The sequence below is a fragment of the Hylaeus anthracinus genome, unplaced genomic scaffold (genome assembly GCF_026225885.1).
Source record: "Hylaeus anthracinus isolate JK02 unplaced genomic scaffold, UHH_iyHylAnth1.0_haploid 11997, whole genome shotgun sequence".
In the NCBI taxonomy this organism is placed as follows: Eukaryota; Metazoa; Arthropoda; class Insecta; order Hymenoptera; family Colletidae; genus Hylaeus; species Hylaeus anthracinus.
Window position 1 is genome coordinate 15,868,952 of NW_026534344.1, and position 20,282 is coordinate 15,889,233.

Here is a 20,282-nt window from a genome sequence, read left to right on the forward strand (position 1 = left end):
ATAAATAAATAAATAAATAAATAAATAAATAAATAAATAAATAAATATATAATAAATATATATATATACACACACAGACACGTGAAAAATATATATATATATATTTTACTTGTCTTTCGGCAAGGTCAGGTCTTTGTCACAGCAGTTCCGTACGGGTCCTGACTCGTATGTGAATCTCTCTTTCGTATTTAATAGGATGGATGGTTAGGATGCGAGCGGATTCAACGGTGAATTTAAATTAAATATTGAAAGCTATTTTACTATTGAAATATCATTGTCTGATGTGTATTTTAATAACCAATGAATAGACCTTGAAATTTACATATTTATAATAGTTCACACTCTTTTATTCTTTCAGTTAATTCATATAAAATTGAACATAAATTGTATAGAAAAAAAAAACAATGAAATTATATATTATTTATTCGCTTCTGGGATATCAACTAGGGTTACCCCGGAATGAATTATATCATTTATTAATATCTCAGATTTGAACAACAGTGATTTCATATGATAAAGAAATACAATAAAAATTGTCGGAATAATATTATATGAAAGATCAATGGAAATACCACCCGAGAACATCAATTAGGGATTTCCCGGAAATGAAATATCATTTATTGATGTTCCGAATGGTCACAATGATGTGACAGTACATATAATAATATTGTATCGGAGTAAACACTCACCACCAAGATTTACTGTAAAATTTATCGATGTATCGACACGCACGGACGTTGGTCGTCGGATGTCTTGGACAGGGGAGAAGCACACACAGATACGTGAAAAATAATGAATTACGGAATAACGGATAATCAACACTTGAGAAAAATTTAAACAATTGATTTAAAATTAAAATGAATTCAATAATTAGAAAAATTTAAGAACAAAATTAAGTTGTTTTTACGAGGAACTAGAGTCCTTGCCTACCACTCACTTTTAATAATATAAACGAGTTAACGCGGTACACAACTCTGCTCAAATATAGTTCGCTCGGACTATTCACGCGCTCGACGCGACTGTACGATGAAAAGTGATTTTGGCTTCGCTGCTTTGAGCGCAACTCGGTGCGATGTTTACAAAGTGCTTGCGTTGCACTCTCGGAGGTGCCGAATCAGAGTGCAGCCCTAACGACAGTGGATTTTAATTGGGTAGACTCCTAAGCTGACTAAGGTGTCCGTGTGCTCCGCCCAAATCCGAAGACTTCTATGCTGTTCGTACAATCCAATTCAAGAGTTTTAATTTCATGGGTATCATGCGGTCGGCCGACGGGAGCGAAAGAGAAAGAAGATTGAAGCGCTGTGCTAAGTTTCGCGACGCGCTGTACTGTGGTGTGAGGTGTTACGCGAACCGCTTATATCAAAAACGTGGTTTCTGGCGGTTCGCGACGGAAGTTCGGCGTGCAATTTAAAATGATCTGCCTTGAAGAGAATTCTTATCTGTTTTGATAACTTGTGATTTTTCCGTTCCCACGGCGCGTGAACATTCATATCGCTTAATAATAATTGATACATAACATTCTCACGGCGCAGCGCGTACATATTATTATTTTACAATCCAGTCATACTAACATGTTACATTTTACAAGATTTTTCCACGGCACAGCGCTGCCAGCAAGGTTGACGTGGCGTGACATTTTACATGCAACGAAGTTGCTCGTATCTTCAGGCATGATATTCTTTCGACCAGTCTGCACTGCAAAAATGACGTATCGCGGTTTCACGAATGTTTTGTCGTACTTTGCAACAAAGCGGACTCGTACAGGTCCCACGAACGAAAACTCATGCTTAGGTATTGCTCGCTTTCCAAAATTCGCAACAACGATAGTTTATTCGTATCATTCAGTACGACGTGAGGCATTCGCCACTGTATCTTTAATAATTTGACCACCGGTTCCAGCGTGGAATCTCCAACGATGCAATTATTATCACTGCGCGCGCGTATAAGAATGAGTTCGTGACGAGCGTTGATTACTATATACCTGTAATCTTTGCAAAAACCCAACAGCATGTTGAGCGGTACACAAAACTTAAAGTAACCTATAAAATTAGCGATTTGTCAAATGTTAGAGACACAAAATTTTGGATGGTGCTTGTTATTCCAACGTTTCTGTTGCGATCAATCTCCACACCATTGAGTTCATATCGAATTTCATCAAACATAAAGCCGACACAATTGTTTCCGAGGTGTGCTTCCACCCCTTCCTTTGGTTTCTTTACTCTGAATCTTCCTGCAACGTATAGAGAGCTCTCGCATGGTAACGTGTATAAATCCTGCTGTTGTATAGGTATTCGTATCTCATCGTTGTATTCAAACGTTGTGTTGGCGTATGGGTTGTATGTGTGAGTCTCAATCTTGGCGATGCTGTCGTCTAAGATCGGTTCGCCTCCAATGTTTAAGAGATTAGCCATTTCGTACAGCGAAACCCAACGATTTCAGAAATTCAACATTCGATGTAGTCAGCTTCGCAGGTGATCGAATTGACTTCTCGCCCAATGGTTTTAGCCAACCAATATTCGATACAGTGAGTTTCGCAGGCGATCGAATTGTTTTCTCTTTGTTTTCATGTGTCGTCTGCTCTGCTTCGTTCAATACAAGCATCTCCCACTACGGCCGTTGTCTCCGTACATGCAGTCGAACGGTGATCTGCTCCCCTCGAAAATCTAACGATTGACCGTCTTGATCCACGAAGCGAATCGTCAAATCCGAAATGCTTCGTGCAGTGATCGGAAGGTAAATGACCTGTGTCGGTCTTTCTGATATCTTATATCCAGGTGGAACAGTAGGCGAAAACTCGTATCGTGTGCACGCTCTTGTTATTGCTGTAAGCACCAGCCGTCACGTTGCATTCAATGCGAATAATATTTACGTTCATTATATTGATTGGCGCATCCAATTCGTGCTATTTTCGCGGTTGCAGCAACCGATTCGTCGAAAACCCCAGCAACGAGCCAATAGTATTGGGTTTGGTAAAATTATTGCTGTAATCGCACTTGATTTCGCTCTTCATCGTATTGTTATTAGCTCTAAGTATCAAAGGGTTCCCCTCAATACTCTGCGAAAGCGATCGTCGCAAATACATGTGAATGTCATCCAGCTCGTAAGATCCTACCGGAATAATAATTTCCTTATCATCGTTATCGTAATAAAATTTATTATTCGACAAATTTATAGTCGATATCGTGTAATAAGTCTCAAAGTCCGTAAGACCGAGCTCGTAATAACCATTGCTCAGATCGATGGCTGGAAAATAGCTTACTGCGAGAATGCTACTTTGGCCGGTGAGCATTAACGTTAACGACGTGTTCAAACAAATACTGGAGTTAAAGTGTGCAATGACTGCCCTTAAATTGATTGTCAACCGTCTGCAGAAACTGCAAACATAGTTGTCCGCAATTGCTCTGATTATAGCGCTTATAAGGCCTGTGATTATACTCGATTACGCTATTCTTGAAATACTGTATCAGTTCCCTCGGCGGTCGAGGATTGCCAAAGCTATCGAAATATATGGTGCGAGTTCCCCGTTTTGCGTACGCAACCCAATGAGTACCAGGTCCCTCGAAAGTATCTAAATTTACGATTCCGCTCTCGTTCCTGTGTATCCCATCTGTTGGTAAAGTATTGCGCATAAAAATACCCCTGAAATATAGAATACGCATACGTCTTCCAGTTGCTGTAGTTGTACGTTGGTAGTTACGCCTACAAGCATTTTAATTTTGACGTTTTTTTTTCTCTTTGAAACTCTTCGTCCGCGTTTGTACAACGCGAGATCAAGTCCACGGGCTTCAATAGCACGATTATGCCGTTGCATTTCGTCCAGCTGTTTTCGCGCAGACTTAGCATCGTTTACAGCCTTAGCCACGCCAACAGCACCACCGGTTAACGCTCCTATAGCTGATAACGCAGGTAGGAGAAACGAGAGGATACCGCCACGCTTTACTATCAGTAGAGCTCGCTCCCCCTTGTTCTTTTTACTATGACTCTTTTTCTTCTTAAGCTCCATTCCAAGCTTCGTCTTAGCTTTCATCGGAGTCCAAATAGCTGTAGCAGTCGCCGTTTCGCCGACTGTAGCGTCCTTCGCAGTTATGCGCTGGCGTACTCGATCACCTAAAATTCGATCTGCCTCGTGACGATTGGTCAAATCTTTGTTTCGAGAGTACGCAATATCGTGTTCTCTACAGGCTGCATCCAACGGATTTATACCGCGTTATGCCGCGTGCTAAACGTTTGTCCAGGCGTGTAGCCGGATCAGAAAATTGATACCCTGGTACGTGTAGCTCAAACGGTAATTTGTTTATTAGAGTATTTACAAGTCCTGCTCCTGTCCTTCGATGCATAGGTCTTTTTTCATAGGCGTTGGTCCGTCTATGTGCGTACGTTGATCTGGATGATTGTAATGCAAGGGACACCTACGATAAAACTGGACTTCAGGATCAGCTCTTATATGTCTCGGCAGTTTATCCCACGCGTAATGAATGTCGCTAGCGAACCGATTCAAGAGTACTATCTTTGGCACGTATTCCAATTGTTCCACAGTCAAGTCGAAGAGTGTATCACCATCGATCAGTATGAAAGCCATTTCTACACTGACTGATACGTCTGGGTCACGCTAGTATAAATACCACCCAACATCGACACATACCTTTTCTTTCATTTTTTACCACAGCTACGATGCGGTTCGTACGCCAATCACCTGCGATTAGAGTGACTAATGTAGACAAAAATGTAGATGTAAATGTAGACTATACGTGGCCCATCTGCGGCCCATCGAATTGTGGCAGAACGAACGTGCTGATTACTTTGTTAGAAAGTCCGCACGGTGTTCGCTTCGAGAACGTATACGTGTACTCGAAATCATTGCAACAACCGAAATATCGATATCTAGGAAATGTATTCTCGTCGATAGATGAAATTGGTTATTTTACATTTTCGAATAACAGCGACGTCGTTCCACCGAGCGAGGCACTTCCGAATTCGATTTTTATCTTTGACGACGTGGCATGCGATAAGCAAAACGCGGTAAGAGAATACTTTGCAATGGGTGGGCACTCGGACGTTGACTGTTTCTATCTTTGTCAGACATATGCGAAGATACCGAAACATCTGATACGCGACGACGCGAACCTGTTCATCATGTTCAAACAAGATGGTACAAATCTGAAGCATGTATACAACGATCATGTAAACACTGACATGTCTTTTGAGAATTTCTATAAATTGTGTGCCGCTTGCAGGCAAGAAAAATATAGATTTGTAGTGATTGACAAAGACAGTGCTTTATGGAATGGTCGCTATAGAAAAGGATTTAATGACTTTGCAATATCGTAACACGTCCAGTTATCTTCGATACGTTGAGAAAGCAGTGTTCCAACATGAGCAGTAACAGCATTGAAGATCGTGAGAGGATAGCGAAACAGATTGCAACAACGGGCGATTTGATTCGCAGAAAGTATCGTGAATTGAAAACTGGTAAAATTGACGAAGAGATTGCGTTGGAAAAACACTTTAAACTTGTTACTGAACTACTGAAGCAATTGTCAGCAACACGTTAAGAAATTATGATCTACACAATAACACAGTTATCGGAAGCGAACCATTATCCACTCCGAATATCAAGAAATCGGATAAAATACAATCAAATTTGTGGTTAAATTTCTCGAAACCGCCAAATATAAAAGAATCAAGATACGAAGATGTTTTTGAAAGTCCAAACAGCTATTTCTCGACATCTGTTCGAAGCTAATTGCAAACGCCGGAAAGCGAAGAAACGGTACGTAATCATCTAGGTCTACTGAGTCAAAAATACATCACACCTGTATTACGCGGTGACGTAGACGTTGGTATGGATTACGTGTACGGTGTTTATCTCACCAATGATGGATTGATACTCAGTAACAAACATGTTGACGTGGACAATGCGGATAACATAATTATCGATGGTATACGATATTCGGAGACACCCGGCCTTTATGAACTGATATTCAAGAAAACTCCGGATAACGACATTTACACTGAGGCTGATGAACGCAAATACAGGGACATACTGCTGACAACGAGTGTGCATAAGCACAAGCTCAATTCGTATGGTCAAACATTAGGCAACAGAGGATACAAGTATAACCACGTAATTAAACCTTTACTGCAAGATAAAAAAGTTGGAAAAGGCATACCGTGTTCCATGAGATTAACCAAAAACAACATTGATTATGTTCACTGGAACGATCCCAGCGAACTCGTAGATCGGCTTCGATTGCTCGAGACTTCGCGACAAGCCGGTCACAATGCTCACGACAATAAGATGCTATCGATTATCGAGGAACTTCGCGAGGCAGAATTCATTATAAATTAAGCTGCACCTTGGCGATACAGTCAATCGTCATTAAAGTGACAATCAACAAGTTTGGGTCATCATTTGGAAGAATGGAATCATACTATCACTGGAATGGAGTAGTTAGAAATTATGTACGCGACAGCGCTCTTTGTGTTGTTGGCACCAATTGTGACACAAAGTCGCGCAAGATTCGACGGGTAGCACCGCCTGTAGAGTATGGCGATGCTATCAACAAGCTGTACTTGCACGAAAACATGGCAGTTATAAAAAGTCGACAAGACGTATTCGACAAAAAGATGATTATGTTTCAAAATTACGTTCAGAGCTTGACAGATGAACTGAATAAATTAAAAAGGGATATAACCGAATTCCGAAATCTACTGGAGGTGCATCGATAGCTGGACGTTGAGGCTATTTACCGACCAACGTACCGGTCAACAGACCAGTCAACAGACTGGTCAACCAACCGACATACCGGTCAACCGACCGACCAACCGTTGCGTTGAGCACCGATTTGTTGTTTGATAAGACGTGTTCGTCAAGTCTTTGCGTCAGTGTCGAGTCATACATGGCTGCGAAGAAAACTTCCAGTACCCAGAAACGGTGTTTTGTGGAAGTATTGCATACTCCGGCGAGAAGAAATTTTCCCCGAAGACGCGTCATAGTACATGGGCACGACGGCTTATGCCAAGCGGACGTGGTCGAGATGCGACCTTACGCGCGGTAGAACAGAGGCTTCCATTACATACTCATTGTTATCGATGTGCTAAGTAAGCATGCATGGGCTACACCCCTCAAAACTAAGAGTGGACATGAAGTTTTTACAGCGATCGGAAAGATAATCCGAAACAGTGGAAGGAAATTTGCAAACCGACAAAGGAAAAGAATTTTACAATGCAAATGTGCTAATACTTTTGTTAAAATACAACATAAATCATTATTCAACGTGTTCAGTGATGAAAGCGTCAGTCGTCGAGCGGTTCAATCATACGCTCAAAAACGACATGTGGAAACTGTTTACGCTTAATGGAAATTATAAATGGATCGACTCGCGGCAGCAACTCGTTTCAAATTACAACGCGCATAAGTATCGAACTATCGGCATGCGACGAATTGACGTTACACCAACAAACGCCTCGAAGCTCTTAACAACGGCATATAATTACGTAAAGATTGAGAGTAAAGATTCAGAGTGAGAGATGCGGTACGTGTGACCAAATTCAAAACAATTTTTGAAAAAGGTTACACACCTAATTGAAGCACTGAAATATTTACAATCGCCGAGGTTCAGAAAACTAATCCCGCAACGTATTTGCTGAAAGATGTTTATGGAAAACCAATTGCTGGAGGATTCTACGAACACGAGGTGCAACGCGTTGCCGACGCTGATGTATACCTTGTGAAAAAAGTGTTACGTCGGAAAGGAAATAAGGTGTACGTGAAATGGTTAGGATTGAATAGTGCACACAATTCATCGATAAATAAAGATAATGTATTGTAAAAAATTAACATTTTTTTCAGTTTTATAATATTCAGTTGTATACATATACTAGCATCATTAGTTAACATTACAGTGTTTTTTTATTTACGACTAAATATGTACATTTATTAAAATCGAGTTAAAAAATAATTTATAAAATATATGTACTGATATATCTTGTGACGTACCTCGCGTGGGCGGCCGGGAAAGCCGCTAATCGACACGCTTGGTCGCACAATTTCCACGGACGAATTTATTTGGAAGAATTGGGCGCCAGTGCCAAGAGTACGCGTCCGTTACTTTCGTCCTTCCGGCTGCTCTACGGAGAGCGAAACTCAGGGGAGGTCGAAAGGGAAAATAAACTTTTAATCGTTTAATCAAATTTCTTTATTTAATCGAAGCCGACGCGGGGGAATTCCGCGGTACACACACCTTGGGGAAAAGGGAGTGGCGCCTACGCGCCGAAAGGGATGCGCGGCGCAGAATTCTCGATACAAAAGAAAGTATTCGACAGAAAGAAACGAATACGTTACCAGCGCGACTTAACTCTATAGGGGGCCTCGCAAACAAATAGTCCGCCCTAGAATCAAATACACTCGAATAGATTATACCGGGAATTAACGGTTTCGCGTTCTGAAGGGGCCCTCTCCTTCGAAAAGCGGCGCGTTCTCAAACCGCACAAGGTCACGCAGGAGATTCGCAAAACGAACGGAGGGAAGTCTAGCAAAGTTCCCTCCGGTAGTGGTCCTGTCGCGAACGAAAAGGGGTGCTCCGGAGCACGCTCGCGGACACACTTGATTCGCACTTTCACACCCACGTACACCGCAAAGGAAACCCAACCAGTGGGCCCTACCTGAATTTTGTAGGCCTCGGGGTCCCTAATCACGGGGGTCCTCTACGGAGTGGACGGCGTGGAGTAACAGCAACACACACACGCGCATGCGAAATACGAGAAGCTGTAGCCACGGAAGAAGGGGCTCGCTCGCGTAACACAGGTTCCATTTTGCCTTGCGGTTAGCCGTTAATTACCTCAAATCGATCGCGCATCGATCGGCGCGCTCTTCTCGCCGCCGGCTCGCGGTTCTCCCCACCCAGGAGCTGTAGGGGCTCCTCACAGTGTGCCACCCACCATGGCATCTTCAGGTTTCCCCTCGTGGGAGCGTCGAGGGGCAATGGCACTAGTATACATGTTCCTGAGGGTGGTCAGTCAAAAAGGTGGTTTGGCACGTGTGGGACAGAACGGCAGGTCCGCGTGAATGTCCTGCAAGCGTTGCGGATATTCTAGATCAACCTCTAGAATATAACCCGTGGGCGAATCGGCAGCAATCGAAGACACGTAAAGGTTTGCAACGTTGTCAACCTATCGAAATTCTGCATATGGCAATGGTTGACACATTGCCCACCCATATAGATTATTCACATCAAAGTACATCAAGTACGACGATGCTTTCGATGGATCGTACGACTGCATGTACTTATTATTGGCTTTTGCGTATCTATCTGAACATTGACTTAATCCGCCGCGTATACCGCGTTCGATAAACAGGACCATGTCGATATCTGTCAGTAATTCGAAATTAACTTTTGTATGCTTCAGCATGGCATCCTACGTAAAACCGGGCAGAGTGTAATAATACACGGGATCGAGTCCGTAACTTGTTATACAGCTTTCACGAAAATTTTTAAAAATATCGGCCAACAGCAAGACATCTGTTTTAGAATACAAATCGCAATACTCGCCCAGCGTTTGAATAGAAAACCGTGTCCACACGTTCTCGGCGTGCGCGTACTCGCTCTCTGATGCTGTATCACCCGTCAAGGAACTGTAAAATGATTCGCGCGATGGCAAACATGATTGTTCCAACTTTTCGGCACAGTCAATGTACTGGTACGGAAAAACACCCTTTCGCGTCAATAATTCAAAATCTTCGGTAGATAAATTTTGAAACTCGGTTCGTAAAATTCTTAATTTGCTTTTATCTAAGAAAGACGCTAATTTATCGAGACTGGTACTCAAAAATTTGTATGAATCGATGAATCTCAATTTTATACAATTTCGCGACAGTCCATTTGGATCTTTGACACTTTTTGTGAACGAGATGTACTTTTCTTTTGTTATCGGCAATACACTGACGGCACCCTCGAAAGCTATAGCTATTTTTTCGATAATAAAATGCGAATCGTAACCGGACAAATTATGAAAAACTATGGGAATGCAAAAAGAGTTTTTATAATTTAGATTATAATTGGAGTACGCGGGACCTCTGTACCGACCCGTTAGATAGCAATGATCGCGAACCCTCGTATCGTTTTCTCCAAACGGTTTTTCGCAAATGTGACAATGCGTCGCGTTGCGAAATGCCTCCTGCTGTTCGCTCGTTAAATCATCCAATTGTATGTTATTTGCTAAAATTAATTTAACAAAATGTGCCATATTCTTTAATTCTTCGACGAACCAGGAAACACGATTCGCATCACGACGACATTGGTACACCGACAAGGACGAATCGTACGCGCATTGAACATAATATGCAATACTAAATACTTTATGATGCTGGTATGTGGATCTTGGTGTTTCTCGATCAGTTTTCTCCAGAATGCACTCGAGGTCGGCGTACACCACAAATGGAAGTCGCTCTTTCCGGATGTAGTTGTCGAAGCTGAGCCACTTGCGTTCATCATCTGGTAATATGATTGCGCATTCGTTCATCTTCTCGCAATCTATGGTGTGAGTTTCCAGCTTCCCACTCGAACTAAAGTAGTGCAAGGATCTGCAATAAAAAGACATAAATTTTTTTTCAAACATAACATATTTAAAAAAGAAAAAAGAATTATTATATACATACCTATCGCAAAAGTATTTTCTGCGTTTATGTTTCCTCAATTGTGAGCTCACGAGGCAGGACAAGTTTTTGATCCACGCGAAATGTCCTACGCCGTTTGCTCCTTCTAAATACAGCAAATTGACATGTCTCTCCATCTTCCGTGTGGCGAGCCGTATCGGTAGAACCTTCTTTTCTTCAGTGGTGTAGACGTTGATGGAGATGCTGTTGGCGTGTTCAAACTTTTTAACTTGCTTCAATGTCATTTGAAATTCGATATCCTGGATATTCAACACCGTTGAATAATGAGGATATGCCGATGTCCGATATACGTGATTTTCGGATGGATGCAGAGCAGCCACTACTGACCACGCAAAACATGCATTGTCGTTCGAGCATACGTTGATTGCAGCTCTCTTTAGTTGTATTTCTCGCGGTAATTGTACGGTACATCCAGCATGCAGCGGCATATATTTATTCACGTTAACAATTAAATTGAGTATACGCGGCAGCGCCCATCCGCTATCCCGTTCTTGAAATTCTTCCAGCGATGCTAGGGTGGGTTCGACGACGCGTTGCTCGTACCACTCTTCGAGATTGATCTCTCCAAAGATTTCACAGTTCTTTGTGCTGATAGTCTTGTTCGAGCGTTTATCACCCGCTACAAACTCTCCATTAAACGCGGTATTCACTTTTAGTGTCTTATGTTTCACCAATGCACCCCGTATATACTTGAGCACAACGTCTCTCGCGTCCTGAACAAAGTTACGCGGTTCGATGTAGTGCGAATTCAAAACAGCGCCGGTTAATACGCGGCTCTCGAACGCAGTGTCTATTTCACGCCACAAGAGTCCAGTGCTTGAATGGCCGGCACCTTCGTACACGAAACGTCTGCGCAACGAATACTTCAGACTATCGAGACGCGCGATACGAGCGATCAACGATTGTTAAACACCGATCGATAATCGAGGGCGTTTTGCTCGACTATGTTCTTCCAGCGACTCGAGGCACGAGTTGCATCGTTCTTCCCATGCGAGCTATTCTTCTTGCGAAGTCAATCGATCGGCCTGGTCCTACAATCGACTTTCCATTTCTAAGAGTTCTTCCAGGGTTGCAATCACTTCTTCGCTGGAGGTCACTACAGAACGGTTTGAATGCAGTTCAATCTGCAGCACAATTTTTATACTCTAGGTCACGTGATTTTGTCACGTGATTTTGTCACATGATATGCCCCTACTATGATGTCACTGCCTGCAGATTTTTATAATCCCTCTCATATTCCGTATCGCTGTTTTCGTATGTTTTCCTGAGAACGTCCATATGTCTTTGGGATTGATACCACTGATGTATCAATTCATTCAAACGACTCCGCGATGATGAGGGTATTATTACGTATAAAAAAAATTAGATCACGCGCTACGCAAAGATGTGTATGCTAAAAACAAATGTGGATAATAAAGTGAAATGTGTGTGGGAGGATAGATTTGCTGTTTCAGCATTTTTTTGTCCATCTAACAAAGAGTGGGGGGTGTTATATAAAAATGTCTAAACACATTTTTTCAATCATTGTTCCCAACATCGTTCTATCGCCTCGTATTCAAACATCAGCGATGTGGTCCAATGCTGAAATCGCTCGAGCAACGCGAGAGAATCTTCCGAACAAGGAGTTCAACCAACCATTAACAAAGAAATCGCGCACACAGTAAGGTCTTTGACAACATATTGCAAAATATGCAGTCAAAATTCAATATCCTTTATAATTTTTTGTTTCTCTTGTCAGTGATAGCGATAATGTTCATTCGGAACGTAGAGTAACACGCGTGGTGCGTATACTGGGGAGGAGATATCCCCTGACGGATACATTCTACAAGTATCTCGACATCGGGGTTCGAATCGGTAGTTCCTGCGACGTAGAGTTGGCTATAGGAGACTCTCGTGGAAACGAAATTACATTCTCTATGGATACGTGGAAAGATCTTCTACGAAAGAGGCATAACATTCTGCAGATTTTTACTGATACACCAGGAACCTCGAGCGAGCCGATACGCATTAATGATGTAACAGTTAAACTCCGACAACTAAACGACGTAAAACTCGCAAAACTCTCAAGTTCTACCGTCTCTATGTTCATGAGTGAAAAAACCGTACAAAAGTTGTTTGCTTGCGAATATTGTATCGATCACATGTACAGTTGGCTGACTGGAAACTTGTACCTGGTAGAATCTAAGTACAACAAGTTTATAGAAATAATACAAAATGCTGAAAGTAAGGATTATGCAAAAGCAATTGTTGAACATGAGAATTTTGAGCGTCATTCATTGATTGACTCTGAATTGTTAGCATTAGGTTTAGATGTAATGCTGGAATACAATTATCAATAAAAAAGAAATAGCTTGGATATATGTGTCTTTCTTTCTAGCACATTTCCTCCCATATCATATTCTCATCTGGTGTAATGTTTCCTTCGCACGTTCTCTAGTATTGTCATCATCAAAAGAATGATGTCACCCCGACCGTTTCTTTAATATCTAGTCCTTGAAAAATTGTATCGCGAAAATAAAAGATTTGCTGCCAGATTGTAGTTTGCAAACGTTGCGTTTTTCGATCTTCTGCTCGAGGCCATCGTCGCGAGACGTTCCTACCGATGGCTGCGTCAAGGATTGTAATGTAATATTCTATATTGCACGGAGCATGAGTGCGAGGAAAAAAATACTCGGGCGCGAGAGAGAGGGAACCCGCGATGCCCGCAACGACGACCCCACTCCTGCGCGCGAAGGGGTGGGTTTCTCCTCCCTTACGGCGTGCGCGCTTACCTCCTGCGAAGATGACAAGCATGGTTTCCCCCTCCCTTACAGCGTGCGCGCTTATTTCGTTACATGTACCATTTGCGTTTTTCTTTCTTACCGATCACTGATAATTACCGACCGGTGGGCCCTCCACTAAACTTACCGGCTGTATGTAATAATTACCGACCCCCAATCATTCGTGCTCCTCCCCCTCGCCCGCCTCGCCATCGGTTCCCCCTCCCCCGCTCCCCCCTCGGAGCCTCATGGGTTAGAACCCGCCTACCTTTACTACTGTCTTGGCTCAATCGCGGCCTCGGCAGCAGCCAACGGGATCTGGGCCGTCGAAGAACGGCATTAGGGTGCCGCAGAAACTGCCGGCTGTGGCCGAGGCCGCGAAACCGGCTGGCGGGCGCAATGGCACCCCGGCCGCGGCTGCTCCTACTGCGCAGTAGGAGGAATGGGCAAAAGTGGTAGGGCGTAGGGCCGAAAAGGCCGCTACCACTATTAAGGCCGCTGCACCCTCCACTAAAGAAGGAAAACTGGCCGGTGCTGAGGCAAAGGAGGCCCCGAAGAAGAGAAAAGTGGCGCTCCTACACCGACCGCGAACTACGGCGACCGTCACTGTGACGACACCGGCGGACGGCATGTTCCTGTCGACGGGGAGGTGCAAGCCAAATGGTTCCGGGGCGCTATGACGTCCACTTGTGACGCCGCTATGCCCTGGGCTAGGGTCCACCCGAGGAGGGCGGTGTACTGGTGGTCGCGCGACCACCTCTAGGCTCCTCGCGAGAGCCTAGACCCTCAATCTCTCGGGCGTGTCGTGATCGCGTTTCTTCCCCCTGGCGGGGAGGCAACCCAACCATTGCCAGGGACGGACGGCCGCGAAGTTGAGCGACCCCCCGATGTGGGGGTCACAGATGGGGAGATGGCCGCGGTTATCCTGTGGCTCCGAGGCAAGAATACCGTCCCAGGACCAGATGGGATACCCGGCAGAGTCTAGGCCTTGGCCCTGGGCGTCCTGTTCGGGAAAGTGCAGGGACTGTTCTCCACCTGCTTGGAGTCGGGTGTATTCCCCCGACTTTGGAAGTGTGTGCGAATGGTCCCCCTCAGCAAGGATTGAAGGCCCGCGGATTCTCCCTCCGCGTACCGGCCAGTATGGCTCCTGGACGAGATGGGGAAGATGTTGGTCCCAATCTAGCTGACTGCCAATTCGGCTTTCGAGAGGGCCGGTCAACCGTTGAAGCTATTAAGCGCGTCCGGTCCCTCTCAGAGAGTGCAGTCACCCGGGGCGGGCTGTGCATAGCGATATCCTTGGATATCGTAAACGCTTTTAACACCCTGCCCTGGGAAGCAATAAGGGAGGCACTAATTTATCATCAAATGCCTTCCTATCTGAGGCAGGTGATTGGGGCCTATCTGAGCGGCAGGCGGATAAAGTACCCGTGCCGGTATGGCATGGAACGAAGGAAGGTGGACCGTGGGGTCCCACAGGGCTCAGTTTTGGGCCCGTCGTTGTGGGACCTCGGCTACGGTTCGATTCTGCGGGCCCCGCTTTCCGACGGCGCCAGTCTTGTCTGCTTTGCAGACGATACGTTAGTGGTTGCCATCGGGAGCACTTTCGGGGGGACCATCCGCCGTGCAGAGGTGGCAGTGGTGGGTGTCGTCGCTAGGATCCGCGAGCTTGGGCTTGGTATGACCCCTGAAAAGACTGAGGCCATATGGTTTCATGGCGGGCCTCGGTCTCGGCCACTGCCCAGGTCGTGGGTCCGGGTGGGTGGAGCCTGTGTCGAGGTCGGGAGCCGAATCAAATACCTCGGCCTCGTCCTCGACAGCCATTGGCGTTTCGAGGCGCACTTTGACCATCTGTTCCCCCGTGTGGAAAGGGCGGCGGCCGCGCTTGGTCGCCTATTGTCCAATATCGGGGGATCTGGGGATCGTGTGCGCCGTCTATATATGGGAGTGGCGCGGTCTATGATGCTGTACGGGACCCCAGTATGGGCCTTTGACGCGATGGCAAGCTAGCGCATTAAACAACTGCTGCGCCGGTTGGAGAGACGGATGGCCATAAGGTTTATGGAGGTGAGCTCCCACGTCGGCGAACGCGTCGCCGGGGCTCTCCTGCCACGCCTCAAAAGGTGGCGGGATAGGCGGCACGGAAGGATCACCTACCGGGCGGCGCAGGTATTCACCGGGCATGGCTGCTTCGATGTCTACCTGTATCGCATAGGAAAGGAAGTGGCGGCAGACTGCCACCACTGTGGCGAGGAGGAAGACTCGGCGCAGCACAGCTAGAGGAATGCCCCGCCTTTTCAGCGCAGCGTCGAGACCTACGGGTCCAAATCGGGCATGACCTCTCGTTCCCAGCAGTAGTTGGAGCCATGCTGGAGAGCGAGGCGAACTGGAGTGCGGTGGTCTCCTTCTGCGAAGAGGTTATCTCGCAGGCCGCAGAGCGGGATCGGGAGTTCACCGATCTCGCTCGATGGAACCGGGGGAGGCGGCGACCTGGTTAAGGTCGTGTCGTCGGGCCCCCGGACTAATAATGTTAGCTGGAGCTGGGGACGGTTGTAGACAACCTCTGCCGCCAGGTGATCACCAAGGATGAATGGTGACAGGATAAGGGGGACGGCAAGCTCAATGCCGATACCCCTGACAGTCGCACTACCCGGAACGGGGACCCTGGGTATGCTAGAAATGCGGTCGCCGAGATGTAGCGTTGCGGGGCGCGGCCTCCCTGCACCGCAGATTAGGAGATGGAAAGGGGGGACAGAATTTTCACCCCTCGGTACGCGGCCGGCCATAAGCTACCCGATGGCCGGGCTAGGCGAGGGGGAGCCGCGGCAGCGTTCTATAAGAGATCACGCGGCTCCTCCTGAATCGCCAGTGTTGGTAGCTTCCGCAGGTCGCCGTGGAGGTTTTAGTGGGCCTTGGCCTTGTACGTGGACCGATCTGATTGAGTTTTGTTTTATTCCTTAAAATTTAGTAAATATTGCGGGCGTGTTAAGATATTCATGAAAGAAGTTTCAGGTTAGGTTGGAATGGACCAATTTTCCTGTAAAAGATACGTGGTAGCTCCAACGCCAGGTATGTATACGCAGTGACGGATAATTTTTCATGTACTTGATGCCGAGACGCTACCGCGTCTCTAGATTTCGACGATCGCGTCTGTATTGCACGAGTCCTGTTCGCGATCTGAATTCAGACTTTTTCTCCCTTCGCGTACGCGTCGCATGGGGCTAGGCATATCAACTACTTAACCTAAAACTTAAAACTAACTAACCTAGTTATAACTAAAACGCATAGCAGCACTGTCGACATTATGTCACAACAGATTTGTAACGTGAAGTCGGTACATATCGCGACGTCGTCATTCTGGCATAACACTGGCTATCATTTTCCTACGCGCTGTTGCTATTTGAGTGAAGTCGAAATATTCGTACATTCGCCGACGTCAACAAAGCATAAAAAGAGACAATGGAAAAAGGGGAACATTTACAAGCCTAATATTGTAACCAACTGTCGTAACAATATCGTGTTCGATCTCATTTTAACCAGGAAAATATGAACAATATGTTAGTGATATTTTTATTATTAAAAAAAAAGTTAGTTTGTCGCATTAATATTGTCTTACCGATTAGTAGCCATTTAAATTTTTATTTAATTATAAACGAACCGGATATCACTACAAACAACTACAAACGATTCTGAAGGACATAGAAAAAGCAGATTTTTAAAATCTTGTGCAATATACATATATATTGTGGACGTTTCCACACTGAATAATATTGGTTAAACAAACGTTGTTAAGTATAGAAACGTCCACAAAATTGCGAGCACAATTTTTATATGGCGAATGGTGAATTGATTTATGATGAGTAAATTTTTTAAAATTTCTTACTACGGTGTTATAGAATATTATTATATTTTATATTTTATATCATTATATTGTGTATTTAAAGTTTTTTCGAGATCTCTAATCATTTACGAATTATAAGTGCACAAGTAAAAGGAGTAAGTCGGACGAAAGGAGTGGTTTCTCCCTTACAACGCAATCAGGCAAAAAATGAAAACGATGTACTTCTTATTCTACAAAGTTTCATCAAAATCGTTGGGTATCAAAAAATGAAAAAATCATAAGTCTTGAATGAGTAAGTGGATTTCAATTATCAAACCGGAAAAGTGCGTGTCTTTAGATAAAAAATTTAAAAAAAATATTAAATAAAAATTTTAAAACAATCAAAATAGTCTATTTTTTAGTTCATTTTGCCGGAACATAAGTCTGTTAGGTTCGCATATCGCCTGTTCAAACCATGGATAGATTTTTTCCTTATAATGAGCCGAAGACAGATTTAAAGTCTATTTACACATATCCGTAACGTGCCAGTTCTGTATCCATTCAGTTTCGTAATGTTCCATCAGTCTCAGTGATTTTAAATATTCTTTTGTTGTTTTTGAATGGGCATGTACATACACGTGCGACACCGCTCCGTGACCTTATTGATACGGTACGGATACGGAACTGACACGTTATGGGTATGTGTAAATAGACCTTTAGTATTTAGTATTTGTCTATTCCAACGGCACCCTATATCTTAGACTGAGAGGCGCTTAGTAATACCACCTACGTGCGAACTGAACACAAGAGAGGACTTGTGCGATAGTAACGGCTGGCGCGGAACGAGCAACCTAGTTCCTAAGATATTATGCGCTCCTGATATAACCACGGTACGGCCGCGGCTTATTTGCTGTCGTAAACGCGCATTCGTTTACCTTACTGCTTAATTTTGTAAGCTAAGTACTAAGCAATGTGTAAAAGTTAGAATAAAAGTCTGCGAAAAAATGTGATAATAGAAAAGAATAGGATAGGGAAGGTAGATAAACAATAAACAGTACAGCAATAATAATAGTAATCCAAAGATAAAATTAACAGTTAAAATCGGGAATAACCAGTATTAGGAAGAGAGGGGTATAATAAGCGTGCCAAGTAAATATGAAAAAGGAATATCTGTACATAAAGATATTTTGTTACAGGAAATGTGTTAATAACTATGTAAATGTTTCACATTAAATAAAATACAAGTACAAATACCGCGATGTACGAAAGTGCAACCGTCTTCACTAAATTCAGAGTTACAACTACTGATCACGTACGACGCTCGCTACGCATTACCACCCACCGGTGGGTGGCCAGGTCTAATAAGACCCATTACTGTATGTTGCGTGAGCACGCCCACAGCGTGGCACCAGCGCGTTAGATACGCTAGAGGCCCTAGCGGCCATGCGAGTTAGAAAAAGCATAACCTTGTCAGGCGTAAGCACCAGGGATTCGAACCCTAGCCCGTACCGGGTTCTGGTACTTCGTATTATAGAATAACCCATCTAATCAGGTAACACAAGACACGTGCAACTCGAGTAACCAGGTTAACCCGGTTGTATGCGCGTTATAATAATACGGCAAAAACCATAGTTATTAACAGCTTTCTAAACGGTAATCAATTTTATTAACCGACTTCGAAAAGGAGGAGGTTACTCAATTCGACATGTATTTTTCTTTTTTTTTAAATGTCTGTTCACCGATTATGCTGAGATGACTTGAGGAATCGGAGTGAAACCTCTTGCATCTTGTCGAATATTTCTTTCAGTTGATCGCGTAAAAGAAACATTTTGTGAGTTGTCATTTTTTACCCGTTTTTTTTTTTAAACAGAAACATTTTGTCTTGCTTTTTACTCCGAGACGGATGGACCAATCAGATTGAAACTTCTTGCATCTAGAAGAGCATTTGCCATTTGGTCCCATAACAAAACATTTGTCCTTAGTTTGTTTTTACCACTTTATATCACTGTTTATCGCAAAGAGCGTACTATTTCACGTATGTTTGGCCTGAAATCGATGAAATCCCTTACATTTTGCTGCCGTACAGGATTTCGCGATGATCACATTTCCAAAAATTTATGAAATTTTTAATTGTTTATAACTATTGTTATTGCAAAATTCCTTTTCTTTGCTGAAACTCGGCACGGAATTAACCGATCGAGATGGAATTTTACGCATTTCATAATAGATGAATTCGTGATGTTTTCATTTGCAAAAATTTATGGACACTTTCATTGTTTAAAATCATTGTTGGTGCAAAATTGCTATGCTCTGGTGTAGCTCGACAAGGAACTTACCAAACGTAATCAATCCTTTCACATGTAGTTGCACAAGTATTCCTGATAATCCCATTTGCAATTATACAGGGTGTCCAAAAAATGTTGGATATCCTTGAATGGGGTGTTTCGAGGTGGGGGTGATTTGAAACAATTTTTTCTTAACGAAAATGTTGTTCGAGGCTTCGTTAAGGAGATATTCCAGAAACAAAAACCCCCGACCAATTAGAGCGCGAGTATGCCGATGCAGCGCATGCGAAGCCTACGCTACCGCAGACGCTCCATCGGCATACTAGCGCTCTGATTGGTCGAGGGTTTCTGTCAGTATCTCTTTAACGAAGCCTTGAAGAACATTTTCGTTAAGAAAAAATTTTTTCAACTCCCCCCCCCCCCCTCCTGGAACTACCCTTTTCAAGGACCACCAACGTTTCTTGGTCATCCTGTTTATTGCTCATAACTATTGCTATTGCATGAAATCTATTGGTTATAGATTGCCACTAAAAAGAGTGAAATAAACAAATTTTTTGGAAGAAAATTTAACTGACTTCGAAAAAGGTGCAGTGAAAATCATGAAATAATTTCTAGGTAATGTATATGAATACGCACTAGCTCTAGATATAATTGCTTAAAAGTATAGGAAAATGCAGTGAAAAGCATGAAATAATTTCAAGTTAATGTATATGAATACGCACTAGCTCTAGATATAATTGCTTAAA

At 43.8% G+C, this 20,282-nt stretch overlaps 2 protein-coding genes across 2 annotated transcripts in view; both read right to left on the bottom strand.

The window, feature by feature from the left end:
* LOC128889223 (uncharacterized) overlaps positions 1-20,282 on the bottom strand; it is a 240,123-nt gene that overhangs the window by 217,470 nt on the left and 2,371 nt on the right. The window lies entirely within an intron of this gene.
* Positions 9,019-11,580, bottom strand: LOC128889603 (uncharacterized). Its single transcript, XM_054147336.1, has 3 exons — positions 10,658-11,580; positions 9,946-10,582; positions 9,019-9,171 (listed from the first exon to the last, which is right to left on the bottom strand). Exons 1-3 carry the CDS (start codon positions 11,101-11,103, stop codon positions 9,019-9,021), a joined length of 1,236 nt encoding a protein of 411 aa, XP_054003311.1. The 5' UTR covers positions 11,104-11,580.